This window comes from Amblyraja radiata, chromosome 21 (genome assembly GCF_010909765.2).
Source record: "Amblyraja radiata isolate CabotCenter1 chromosome 21, sAmbRad1.1.pri, whole genome shotgun sequence".
NCBI lineage: Eukaryota > Metazoa > Chordata > Chondrichthyes > Rajiformes > Rajidae > Amblyraja > Amblyraja radiata.
This window is the reverse complement of record NC_045976.1, coordinates 7,938,906-7,952,751: the sequence shown is the minus strand read 5'-3', so window position 1 is coordinate 7,952,751 and position 13,846 is coordinate 7,938,906. Positions and strand designations below refer to the sequence as shown.

The following is a 13,846-nucleotide window of genomic DNA, read 5'->3' as shown; positions in this document are numbered from 1 at the left end:
TCCTGTATAGTCTTTCCGAAACATCGCCCATCCTTTATCTCCAGAGATGCTGTCTGACCCGCACTTTGTGTGTATATTTGGCATAAACTAGCATCTGCAGTTCCCTTCTACACATCAAACTAGTGTGAAAGGGTGATCGATGGTTGGCATGGACTCAGCGGGCCGAAGGGCCTGTTTCCATGCTGTATCTCTAAGCTGATCCAATCTTTGACCCATTACTTTTAACACAACGCTGCAACCTTTGAACTTCAAGACTGGAAAACAATGGCAGTCTTTCCATTGTTAATCGATGTTTCATTCGTTTACAGATGAACCCAGGAACAAGAGGTTCCCCAGCCAGACATACGGCAAAGTAAGTGTGTGAAGTGCGTTGCCTTTTCAAACCATCTTTTATCAGACTTTACTGGACTTTATAGAGTCACACAGCATGGAAACAGGCACAACTTGCCCACTCCAGCCAACATGTCCCATCTACACTAGTCCCACCTGCCTGCGTTTGTCCCAGATCCCTCAAAACTTGTCCATCCATGTACCTGTCCAATTGCTGCTTAAAATATGCGATAGTCCCTGCCTCAACTACCTCCTCCGGCAGCTCATTCCATACACCCACCACTCTTTGTGTGAAAAACGTTACACCTCAGATTCCTATTAAATCTTACCCACCTCATCCTAAACCTAAACCATTTGGTCCTCGATTCCCCTACTCTGGGCAAGAGACTGTGCATCTACCCAATCTATTCCTCTCATGATTTTATACACCTCTATAAGATCACCCCTCATGCTCCTGCCCTCCAGGGAATAGAGTCCCACCCTACTCAACCTCTCCCTATAGCTCTGAAACCTCAAGTCCTGGCAACATCTTCGCAAATCTTCTCTGCACCCTTTCCAGCTTGACAACATCTTTCCGAGAAAGGAATAGAGTGCAGATCTTGCACTGAAGGTTATTTACTTCATCACATGGATGGTATACACTGTGGATGGCTCGATTGTAATCATGTATTGTCTTTCCGCTGACTGGCTAGCAGGCAACAAAAGCTTTTCACTGCACCGTGCTACACGTGACAATAAACTAAACTGAACTAAACCAATTGAAGACAGGAACCTGTGTTAGTCTCAGGATACACCAAGGCTGAGCGCTGTAAATGTCTTTGTCTTGGAAGGACCCGTCATAATTTCAATGGTGACTCAGTAACTCAGCGGGTGAGGCAGCATCTCTGGAGAGAAGGAAGGAATGGGTAACTCTCGACCCGAAACGTCGCCCATTCCTTCAAAGTTTATTCTACCTGTTCTCCTGGTTACCAAGCACTTTAACTCCCCTTCCCATTCCCACCCTGATCTTTCTGTCCTGGGCCTCCTCCATTGTCGGAGTGAGGCTGAACACAAATTGGAAGAACAGCACCTCATATTCGCTTGGGCAGCTTACACCCCAGTGGTATGAATATTTATTTCTCGAACTTCAAGTAACCGTTGCATCCCCTCTCTCCATCCCTCCCCCACCCTAGTCATACGAGCCTCAAAGTCGTTGTGTTGAGTCTCGTTGTCTGTAACTCATTTTCACCTAGTCAACAGCTAACAATGGCCTGTCTCCTATATCATTGTTACATTTTTTGCATACCTTTCATTCATTGTTCTATATCTCTACATCAACGTCTATATCTCTCGTTTCACTTTCCCCTGACTGAAGAAGGGTCTCGGCCCGAGACGTCACCTATTCCTTTTCTCCAAAGATGTTGTCTGACCCGCTGAGTTACTAGTGTCTATCTTTACCTTTGTGCTTATCAGGACTTTGCTATCCATAAGCTCACTCCCGGGCACCCTATGTTACAGCAGTGACTAAGCTTTAAATATTGTCTATGGACTGCATTTGGATTTCTCAGTCTCCACCCTCGTCCACCCCATCTTGCCTGCCTCCCTCCCTCCCTGACATAAGGTCATAAGTGATAGAAGTAGAATTAAAGCCCTGCCCCACGGTACGAGTTCATTCCAAGAGCTCTCCCGAGTTTAAAAAAAATCAAACTCGTGGTAAGCACGGAGACTGAACGTAGCGGGTACATCGGAGCTCGGGGACGTCTCTTAGCGGCTCGTAACGCTAACGGCAGGTACTCGTGAAGACTCGCTAACGGCAGGTAAGCACGGGAAGACTCGTGAAGATTTTTCAACACGTTGAAAAATGTCCATGAGAGCCCCGAGTACCGACGAGTGGCCATTACCGTAAATCTCCGAGTTCGAATCGGGGCAAACTCTGGAGAGCTCGTGGAATGAACTCGTACCGTGGGACAGGGGTTTTAGGCCATTCGGACCATCAAGTCTACTCCATGGCTGATCTATCTCTCCCTCCTAACCCCATTCTCCTGCCTTCGCCCCATAACCTCTGACACCCGTACTTATTACTGCACGGTTGGGCTCTTCCTGCTTGAACGTAACTATTCCACGCTCTAATCCGTTGACACTGTGTTCTCTTCGAGGGTCCCTTGCGAAGAGTGAGCATCGCCGCGATCCCGAGAAGCAGCGGCGGAGTGCAGTTTAATGCGGTAAGAAATCGTAGACACGGTGAGGAGCAGCTTCTTCCACTCTGCTACCCGGCTCCTGAACGGCCTTTCCATAAGCTCGGCTACAGCCCCGATTCCCCAACCTACCCCATTGCGATCATTGGACGTTATCCATGGAACTGGTGCGCTACAATGCTGAGAACTATACTATGCACCCTGTATCTTCCCCTTTGTCCACCTATTGTAGTATCATTGTCTAAATAGCCAATGATACATTCATATAGTCTCATTGCATTTATTGATCGTGTATGAGTTTGGCTTGATTGCATTTGTTATCTAGTATTATCTGATTCGAATGGATAACATGCAAAGCAAAGCTTTTCACTGTACCTCGGTACAGGTGATGATCATACACCTGAGATGCCGTACACTGGAGAGAAGCTTCAAAACGTCACTACTTGCAATCTTGAGTTTCTCAAGCTCTTCACCAACTCAGAACATATCTGCTTCCGTCTGTAGCTCTCGTCGTGCGTTTCAGGCTCCCCATCGTTCTCTCTGTTTAAAAACAAAGTATCTGTCCTGCACATATCCTTCAAGCTTTGCCCCTCTCATCGTAAAGTTGTGCCCTCTAGTTTTTGACATTTCGACTCTGGTGGGGGAAGCGGGGGGCGGGTGGAAATTCAGACAGTCTAGCTTATCTATGCCTCTTGTGTCTCCTCCAGACAGGATCATGTGCAGGCAGACAACATTTGTTTTTACCACGTACAGTATCGTGGTCGGCACGGATATTGCGGGCTGAATGGCCTGTTCCTGCCTTGTACCGTTCTATGTTCTCTACTGCACAGTATGGTGTTAATGATGGCTTATGGAGAAGAGTACTAGCTAAGATTAAGTTTGGAGACACAAGGAACTGCAGGGGTTGGGGTCTTGAGCAAAACGCAAAGTGCTGGAGGAACTCGGCAACTCTTCTGAGTCTGAAAAAAATGTCCGGACCCAACACATTGTGCGTCCATGTCCTCCACAAGTGCTGTCTGACCCGCTGAGTTCCTCCGGCAGTTAGCGTTTTGCTCACTCTTTAGATTTGCTGACTTGCAATTGAAAAATGGGTAGCAAATGGAAGTTGTACATCCTACTGGAGAAACCCCTGGTCTCTGCCCACCAGGCTCGCACTTCCCGCGTCAGCCCAGGCTGAAGACCGGTCCTTGGGGGGCCTTTGGGTTGAAGTAGGAATGGGAGGTTGGAATGGTTGAGGGGAGGAAGCTGGAGATGTGCGGGGAGAACGTACAAACTCCGCACAGACAGCAGCGATGGTCAGGATGGAACCCGGGTCCCCAGCTCTGCAAGGCAGCAGCGATGGTCAGGATGGAACCCGGGTCCCCAGCTCTGCCAGCTCTGCAAGGCAGCAACTCTACTGCTGCGCCACCGTGCCGCCACTGCAGCTGTAAACCTTTTTCTCTCTTAATTTGTGCTTCAGTTGGGGGAGATTGAAATCAGAAGAAAGTCTGAAGGAGACCAGGACAAGTTGCGGAGCAAGTTCACCAGGAAGATAAGCAATTGGTAGGTCCACCTGTACATTGTAAGTCATCTCGGCTTGAGTGGGTTCTGTAGGTGAGGTAGTAATCACGACCACTTCATGGAATCCCACTCCACGTAAGGACATTCACCTCATTGAAACATATAAGATTATTAAGGGTTTGGACACGCTGGAGGCAGGAAACATGTTCCCGATGTTGGGGGAGTCCTGAACCAGGGGCCACAGTTTAAGAATAAGGAGTAAGCCATTTAGAACGGAGACGAGGAAACACTTTTTCTCACAGAGAGTGGTGAGTCTGTGGAATTCTCTGCCTCAGAGGGTGGTTATCTGGATGCTTTCAAGAGAGAGCTAGATAGGGCTCTTAAAAATAGCGGAATCAGGGGATATGGGGAGAAGGCAGGAACGGGGTACTGATTGGGGATGATCAGCCATGATCACATTGAATGGCGGTGCTGGATCGAAGGGCCGAATGGCCTACTCCTGCACCTATTGTCTATTGACTGAAAATCTATTCACTTCAACTCGCTCCATTCTTTTCCCAGGAAGCTACAATGGGTCTTGTTTGATAAATGATTTCCCTAATTGCTCACCTCAAGGGCATTTGGACTTTAGCAATAATGTCTGAAACAGAAGATGCTGGAAATACTCAGCAGGTCAGTCAGCATCTGTCAAGATGAAGATTTCTCATTGCGATTGAGAGATGGTTAGAGAAGAGAGGAGTGCTAAGTTGTGGTGAAAGTGTGAAGGGAATCTTTCTGATAGTTTAGTTTAGAGATACAGCGTGGAAACTTGGCCCATCGGCCCACAGAATCCGAGCCGACTTGCCCTACACTCGTTCCATCTTACACACTGGGGACTATTTACAGAAGCCAATTAAACTACAAATCTACACGTCTTGGGAATGTGGGAGGAAACCGGAGCACCCGGAGAAAACCCACGCGGTCACGGGGAGAACGTGCAAACTCCAAATAAACAGCAACCGTAGTCAGGATCAAACCTGGTGCTGTAAGGTGGCAACTCGACCGCTGCACCACCATGATGCTCAACTTTTCTAATAAACAGTTTAATATAATTGAACATTTTGTTTAAAGTGACTATGCGTACATGCTCCATGATAAAATGATGATGGAAGTGTCTCAGAATGTAGTGCTGGCTCTAAAAGGGAGTAGCTGAAATAAAGGTTGAATAGAAAACATAGAAACATAGAGAATAGGTGCAGGAGTAGGCCATTCGGCCCTTCGAGCCTGCACCGCCATTCAATATGATCATGGCTGATCATCCAACTCAGTATCCTGTACCTGCCTTCTCTCCATACCCCCTGATCCCTTTATCCACAAGGGCCACATCTAACTCTCTCTTAAATATAGCCAATGAACTGGCCTCAACTACCTTCTGTGGCAGAGAATTCCAGAGATTCACCACTCTCTGTGTGAAAAATGTTTTCCTCATCTCGGTCCTAAAGGATTTCCCCCCTTATCCTTAAACTGTGACCCCTTGTTCTGGACTTCCCCAACATCGGGAACAATCTTCCTGCATCTAGCCTGTCCAACCCCTTAAGAATTTTGTAAGTTTCTATAAGATCCCCCCTCAATCTTCTAAATTCTAGCGAGTACAAGCCGAGTCTATCCAGTCTTTCTTCATATGAAAGTCCTGATATCCCAGGAATCAGTCTGGTGAACCTTCTCTGTACTCCCTCTATGGCAAGAATGTCTTTCCTCAGATTAGGAGACCAAAACTGTACGCAATACTCCAGGTGTGGTCTCACCAAGACCCTGTACAACTGCAGTAGAACCTCCCTGCTCCTATACTCAAATCCTTTTGCTATGAATGCTAACATACCATTCGCTTTCTTCACTGCCTGCTGCACCTGCATGCCTACTTTTAATGACTGGTGTACCATGACACCCAGGTCTCGCTGCATCTCCCCTTTTCCTAATCGGCCACCATTCAGATAATAAAACTATCGTAACCACTTTGTTTCTGCAGAGGTGCTTCTCAATGTTAACATTTGCTTATTTTCTTAATCTTGCCCTTCACAATTCTTGTCATCGGTTAACTTAGCATCATGTTCGGCAAGGACAATGTGGGCTGAACAGCCTGTTTAGTTTAGTGGCCACCGAGTCGGCGCCGACCATCGATCACCCGTTCACACTAGTTCTTATCCCACTTTCTCATCCACCCGCTACACACTAGGGACAATTTACAGAGGGCCTCTTAACCTATAAACCCACACGTCTTTAGGATGTGGGAGGAAACCCATGCGGGCACAGGGAGTATGTGGAAACACACACGCACACACACACGCACACACACACACAGACACGACAGACACACAGACAGAGACACACACAGACAAACACACACACACGCACGCACGCACACACACACACACATACAGACAAACACACACACACACACACACGCACACACACACACACACACAAACAGACACACGCACATAAACACACACACACACACACACACACACAAACACACACAGACAGAGACACACACAGACAAACACACACACACACACACACACACATACACAGACACAGACAGACACACAGACAGAGACACACACAGACAAACACACACACACGCACGCACGCACACACACACACACACAGACAAACACACACACACACACACACGCACACACACACACACAAACAGACACACGCACATAAACACACACACACACACACACACACACACACAAACAGACACACAGACAGAGACACACACAGACAAACACACACACACACACACACACACATACACAGACACACACACACATAAACACACACACACACACACACACACACACACACAGACACACACACACACACAGCCCCAGCCCCCCACCCCCTAAGGTCGAGATCAAACCCGGCTCTCTGGCGCTGTGAGGCAGTGGTTCTACCAGCTGGGCCACCATTCCTGTTTGGACCCAAACCATGCACCTTTGTCAATGATCTACTCCCGACTGCAATGTTCATGGCAAGATGAAATTGGCATTTAACGTCTGACAACTCCTATAACCTTTGCACTTTTCCTGCTCTAGGACATTTTTAGGGCCAAAGCCACATGATGCCTCCAGGTCCCGGCCTTCACTTCATCAGTTTATCAGCACCTGTACCTGGGGAAAAAAGGGCAGTCAGCTGTTCAATAAAGGGTGAGGTCCTATTGATCAATTCAGATCTCACTTCACCTTGAAGGTAGGAGACTTCCTTGCTGGATTTGGTTGAGTTTGCTCTTCCTACCAGATGGCCGTTGAGAAGATGGAGATTGCTCTTCCTCCTCGGGTACCACCAGTGGTTGAACACTCTCTCCTCCAAGACAATAGGTGCAGGAGTAGGCCATTTGGCCCTTCGAGCCAGCACCGTCATTCAATGTGATCATGGCTGATCATCCTCAATCAGTACCCCGTTCCTGACTTCCTCCCCATATCCCCTGACTCCACTATATTTAAGAGCTCAAACTCAGAAGGTTGTTACTTCAGATCGCACTCCAGCCACTTGAGCTTGGATATCGGGCGCTGCTCTAGATCGCGATACTGTGGCAGATACTCTCTCCCTTGATGAGACCATCTCTGATCCATATCCAACCATCTGCCCATCCAAAACCCCCTTCACCTCTATCTGCCTACTACTTGCTAAGCTTTATCCTGCCCCACCTCTCTTCCAGCTCTCTACTCCCCCCCCCCCTGCCCACCCTCCTCCCAGTCTGACGAAGGTTCCCGACCCGAAACATCACCTATCCATCTAAGCCAATTGACCTTAAAACTTGTACATCTTTGGGGGCCCGGTCACCATTTTGAGGAAGAGAAGGGGAGGAAAAGTTTTCCTTGAGGCCTTGAAGCAACATTTTCTTCTTCAGAGAGGCAGCCAACAAGCAACATGGGCAGGGCTGGATTAACCAGTAAGCAAAATAAGCACGTGCTTAGGGCATCAAGGGAAGGGGGGTACCACAGAAATGGTAAATGGTTTACGGCACAAAAGAAATCACTTTAAACTTGCTAAAATAATATTCGAAGTGGTTTATATGATTGGAAGTATACAAAACTAAACATTATTTTCCATCTTACTGTTAGTTTTGTTTCATTTTGAAAAATAAAAATTTATTTTATGGTTTATTATTGTTTATATTTTTATTTTTCAAAATGAAACAAAACTAACAGTAAGATGGAAAATAATGTTTAGTTTTGTATACTTCCAATCATATAAACCACTTCGAATATTATTTTAGCAAGTTTAAAGTGATTTCTTTTGTGCCGTAAACCATTTACCATTACATATATATGGGGGCACCAAAATCTTTTAAGTGCTTAGGGCCTCTATGGGCCTTAATCCGGCCCTAAACATGGGTTATCTTCAGCTTTTCAAAAGCTGCTTTAGTGACGTCTCTGCAAAAGTGTCCAGTTACAACCCAACGGTATGAATATTGATCTCTCTAACCAAGTAACGCTTGCATCCCCCCCCCCCCCTCTCTTCATCCCTCCTCCACCCTGGTCATCGTACTAGTTTCACCGTCGTTCTGTAGTTTCCACTCTTTATCACCTTCCCCACAGCCAACAATGGACCATTGTGGGCTCAATTCCTTGATCATCTTTGCTGGCTTTGCGCATACATTTAATTTGTTCTGTGTACCTTTTCATATCTCTCGTTTGCCTCTTCCCCGATTCTCAGTCTGAAGAAGAGTCTTGACCCGAATCTTCACCCATTCTTTTTTCCATCGATGCTGCCTGACCTGCTGAGTTACTCAAGCTTTTAGTGTCTATCTTCAGTTAGTTGTAGTGGCTTAGCGATCCTGGGATGGTGACAGGGACGATGCCATGCCCTTTCTTTCCTTACCTCTAACTCTATTGAGCTTTCTGCCTTGGCATGTGGTTCCACCAAATGTGAGCTTCACCTCCATATCACATCCATTAATAAGCTTCAACAGAGTATGTACTTCCTGCGGCAGCTGAGGAAGCACAATCTGCCACAGGCAATGATGGTCCAATTCTACAGGGCCATCGTATAGTCTGTTCTCACCTTCTCCATCATGGTCTGGTTTGGCTCAGCCACCAAGCTAATCCTGGAGGCTGCAGCGAACCGTCCGATCAGCAGAGCAGGTTATTGGCAGCAACCTTCCCCCCATTGATGAACTGTAAACTGCAAGGGCCAGGAAGCGAGCGGGCAAGATCATCTCTGACCCCTCTCACCCTGGCCACAAACTCTTTGAATCACTTCCCTCTGGAAGGCGACTCCGGACTGTCAAAGCTGCCACAGCCAGACATAAAAACAGCTTTTAGCCACGAGTAGTTGCTCTACTCAACAGCCAAAAATCTGTAGCCTCCCTTTGATCTGGTATTTTGTTGGTTCACATTCTTGATCAATGGTGTTTTATCATTAATGTTTTATTATAATTAATGTTTAGTGTTTTCTGAGTCATTCGTAACTGTCATTGTATGTCATGTTGTTATGGGCGGAGCACCAAGGCAAATTCCTTGTATGTGAATACTTTGCCAATAAACTTACTTACTTTGTTCTACTTCATCCAAGTATCTGCTACTTCCCAACCCATTGACATCTAGAATCACCACTGCCCTTCATTAAGCCCCCCCAAAATCTCTGCTCCCCATCCCGCTGAGTACTATACAATGTGCTCTCCCATCCTTGGTGTTCTGCATTGGACGTTTGCCTCTCCACACGCCCCATTTCATCAATGAAAAACCTGTTGCCCGCTGAACCCTTCATGGCCATCTTTGTGACATGACCCCTCCAGCACACCCCCCCCACATCTCCATCACCAACCGTGACGCTTGGTGGGGCATCCTTGGCATATCCCTAACTCCCTTCATCCTTCTTCCCACGTCCTTCTACAAATGGCTCGCCAAATATCTGTTCTTTTAACCAACCTCTCCCAATCTTCTACATTCTTTGGTGGTGAATCTGTGGAATTTTTGGCCACAGAAGGCTATGGGGGCCAAGTCAATGGATATTTTTAAGGTGGAGATTGATAGATTCTTGATTAGTATGGGTGCCAGGGGTTATGGGGAGAAGGCAGGAGAATGGGGTTGAGAGGGAAAGATAGATCAGCCACGAGTGAATGGTAGAGTGGACGTGACGGGCCAAATGGCCTAATTCTGCTCCTATAACTTATGAACATGAACTTTTGCTGAACTGCTTTGAATTATGTTTTTGGCTGCTAATGTCTTTTTATGAATGCAAGTCATGTACTAAACCAATTAGCGGCACTGTGGCGCAGCGGTAGACTTGCTGCCCTGCAGTACTTTCAGCGCCAGAGACGCGCGTTCCATCCCGACAATGGATGCTGCCTTTACGGAGTTTGTACGTCTCCCTGTGACCGCGTGGATTTTCTCCGAGATCCATGGTTTCCTCCCACACTCCAAAGACGTACTGGTTTGTAGGTTAATTGGCTTAGTATAAATGTAAATTGTCCCTAGTGTGTGTAGGGCAATGTTAATGTGCGGGGATCACTGGTCAGCGTGGACTTGGTGGGCCGATGGGCCTGTCTCCACGCTGTATCTCTAAACTAAGTAGAGAGAGGTTGCCTATTCATTTAAATCTAGATTTGCATTATATTTGCACATGTTGATCAAGCAAAGATTCTAGTCTCACCTGGCAATAGGAAGAAGTGTGGTAAACCGACGTGAAACGTTCTGCGTTAATACTGTGCACCTTGTTACTATCCTGCAGCCCCACGGCAGAGCTGGATGTTCAGGAGGATGAAGAGAAATCAGAGGCAACAGAACCCATCTTGACAGAACCAGAGAGAGATGATCTGATCGTTCCATCGTGTACAGTGTAAGTATATTGGGAACTGCTTAAATCTGGCCGGGTATGTTGCAGCTAACAATGTATGTCTTGTGTGTCTTAGGTGTCTTAGATGTCTTAGGTGTCCTTGAGACTCTTGAAAGGCGCCCATAAATAAAATTTATTATTATTATTATTATTATTGTGTAACAGGTGACTAGCACAAACTCGCACATTTATGTAAGCTATTCCGTAAGTAGTCCGTGGTCTCCCTCTCGTAGCTTCCCCGCCCTCCCCCGTGGTCTCTGTCCAGTATCCTGCCCCCGGCTGTCCCACGATCTCCATCCAGTAGCTTTGGTCATCTTATATCTATGGAAAAGTGTGAAATTACGTCTTGAGATGGTGGGATGGTGCAGGCTCAATGCAGTGTTGTTCCTGTGAGAGCTGATGAACAGCTGGCCCACTAAAGATTAGTTTATAGTGGGCCGTTTGCACTAATTTCACTGGTAGCTGCAGCCCATCTCTGTTGTGCTGGGAGGGAGGAGGACAGCACGTTTGCTTCTATGTCCAAGTGGAAATTATTGGAACGTTTGTACACACTTGTCCACTTTCACCAAGCCCTCCTTGCGTCTGCACATTGCCTCGTAGAGTCATACAGCATGGAAACAGGCCCTTCGGCCCAACACATCCATGCCGATCAAGAAGCCTCAATTTTAAACTTGGCCCATTTGCTTGCATTTGGCCCACAGCCCAGGGGCGGCACGGTGGAGCAGCGGTAGAGTTGCTGCCTTACAGTGGCAGAGGCCCAGGTTGGGACCTGAATACAGGTGCTGTCTGTACGGAGTTTGCACGCTCTCCACGTGACCTGCGTGGTTTTTCTTGAGGTTGCCCGGATTCCTCCTACATTCCAAAGACGTACAGGTTTGCTGGTTAATTGCTTTCTGCAAATTATCCCTAGTGTGTCGGATAGTGCTCGTGTGCTGGGATCTCAATGGGCCGAATGGCCTGTTTCCACGCTGTATCTCTAAAACTAAAACCCTCTAAACCTTTCCAACTGTGTACCAGTCCAAGTGTCTTTTAAACGCTGTTATAGTACCTGCCTTAACTACCTCCTCTGACAGCTTGTTCCATATAGCCACCATGCTCTATATCAAAAAAGTTGCCCCTCAGGGGAAGTTTTGCCTTCCGACCTTAATGGTTCTTGATTCCCCTCATCTGTGCAAAGACTGATGCGCTACAACTATATTCTGCACTCTGTATCTTCCCCTTTGCTCTACCTATTGTACTTGAGACTGGCATTGTATTTTTGTACGGTATGTCTGATCTCAGTTTAGTTTAGAGATACTGTGTGGAAACAGGTCCACTGACTCCATCACCCGCACACTAGTTCTACCCTACACTAGGGATCATTTATCGAAGCAAGTTCACCTGCACGTCTTTGGAATGTGGGAGGAAGCCGGAGCACCCGGAGAAAACCCATGCGGTCACAAGGAGAGCGTGCAAACTCCATCTGTACAAACAGCACCCAAGGTCAGGATTGAACTGAAAGGCAGCTACTCTACCACTGCACCACTGTGTCGCCCTTTGTCTGTTTGGATAGCAGGCCAAACATAGTGTTCACTGTACCTCGGTACACATCTCAACGATAAACCCAAACCAAATGCATTTCGCATTCTAAAACATTATTAATCTTAAACCTTTCGAGCAGATTTTAATTTTAACCTTTTGGGCACATTTGTGAGTAAAGCAGAAGTGTGTTTGTGTGAAATGGATTAACTTTTGATGCTCTTTAAAATCTCTTCCCCCAGAAACAAAGGGCTTTGGCCCCAGCTAGCCGAATTGTGGGACTTCTTTTCCAAAAGCAACAAGGGTGCGTGGCTGCCAGTCATACTACTCTTCTCACTCAGCATTTTGGGCAGTTTTCTCATCGGCTGGTCTTTGCACACATCTGTTGATGCTGCCGCTGCCGCTGCCGTGGAGCCCGGAGACAGCTGGAAAGCTATTCAACAATTCCTCTGGCCTTACTCAGGACTTCAGCACAATGGACAGCCTCCAGTGTGACCAATGACCAGCAAGGCACACGGACATTTACTCTGCATCCCGTTGACCCTTCACTGAGAATGGCTCAGCCGACCAGTTGCTTGTTTTAATTTAAATTAAAACAAACTCTTTAAATTTTAATCTTGACAGATCATGTCAAACGAAGCATTAAGCATTGGACAACACTCATTTTTTTAACGGGCGGCTGAAGCGGCCGTAATCTAGTAAATGTTTGATATTTTTTTATTAACACCTGCAATCCTACTCAATTTTGCCTTAAGGCAAAATTAGTCAATGAAACAGGGACAGTATTTTGGGCGCAGGTGAAGTTCCCAATTGCTGTAATTCTTTTTAAACTACGCAAAGCTGAATGTGAAAAGCAACAATGTAAAGATTTATTTGCAAACCCGATATTATTTTTAAAAGCACTTTTGGAAAGTGTGCACAATAAAGTCTGTAGTTGACCTTACACTGTGTGTGACAACAGTTTGGTGGCTTGCAGAATTTCATTGACGTTGGTGAAGAAGAGGTGATCGGTGTTTAGGATCCGCTCCAGAGCGGCCTCACTTGCTTGGCCCCTCATCATGTGGTACAGGTTGGAGTAAAACTCTGTGCGCTCGTTGGTTTCTTTCGTCAACTCTGCATCAGACTCCTTCATGTTGAGATTTTGAGACCTCTCTGGTCGCAACAGGTAAAGAGACCAGCTATCCCCGCTGACCATCTCCCCAGTCAGATTCTCCCGGGCCTGTGGTGGATCGCAAGGAGAACATGCATGAGTCTGCAGAGTCCTCTAAACTAGGAGCGCAGGAGGAAGAACGGTTTCATAGCAAAAGGATTTGAGTATAGGAGCAGGGAGGTTCTACTGCAGTTGTACAGGGTATTGGTGAGACCACACCTGGAGTATTGCGTACAGTTTTGGTCTCCTAATCTGATGAAAGACATTCTTGCCATAGAGGGAGTACAGAGAAGGTTCACCAGACTGATTCCTGGGATGTCAGGACTTTCATATGAAGAAAGACTGG

The 13,846-nt window shown here is 46.8% G+C and overlaps 2 protein-coding genes across 2 annotated transcripts in view; one reads left to right on the top strand and one right to left on the bottom strand.

Moving 5' to 3' along the window:
* The window catches only part of irag2 (inositol 1,4,5-triphosphate receptor associated 2), a 115,530-nt gene extending 102,235 nt beyond the window's left edge, over positions 1-13,295 (top strand). Inside the window, exons 18-23 of the mRNA XM_033039443.1 lie at positions 309-352; positions 2,466-2,531; positions 3,964-4,046; positions 7,088-7,198; positions 10,728-10,835; positions 12,593-13,295. Coding sequence (XP_032895334.1) covers positions 309-352; positions 2,466-2,531; positions 3,964-4,046; positions 7,088-7,198; positions 10,728-10,835; positions 12,593-12,845 — 665 coding nt within the window. The 3' untranslated portion in view covers positions 12,846-13,295. The remainder of the gene's footprint in view (positions 1-308; positions 353-2,465; positions 2,532-3,963; positions 4,047-7,087; positions 7,199-10,727; positions 10,836-12,592) is intronic.
* Positions 13,179-13,846, bottom strand: part of dnai7 (dynein axonemal intermediate chain 7) — a 51,615-nt gene continuing 50,947 nt past the window's right edge. The window contains exon 15 of the mRNA XM_033039442.1: positions 13,179-13,569. Coding sequence (XP_032895333.1) covers positions 13,291-13,569 — 279 coding nt within the window. The 3' untranslated portion in view covers positions 13,179-13,290. The remainder of the gene's footprint in view (positions 13,570-13,846) is intronic.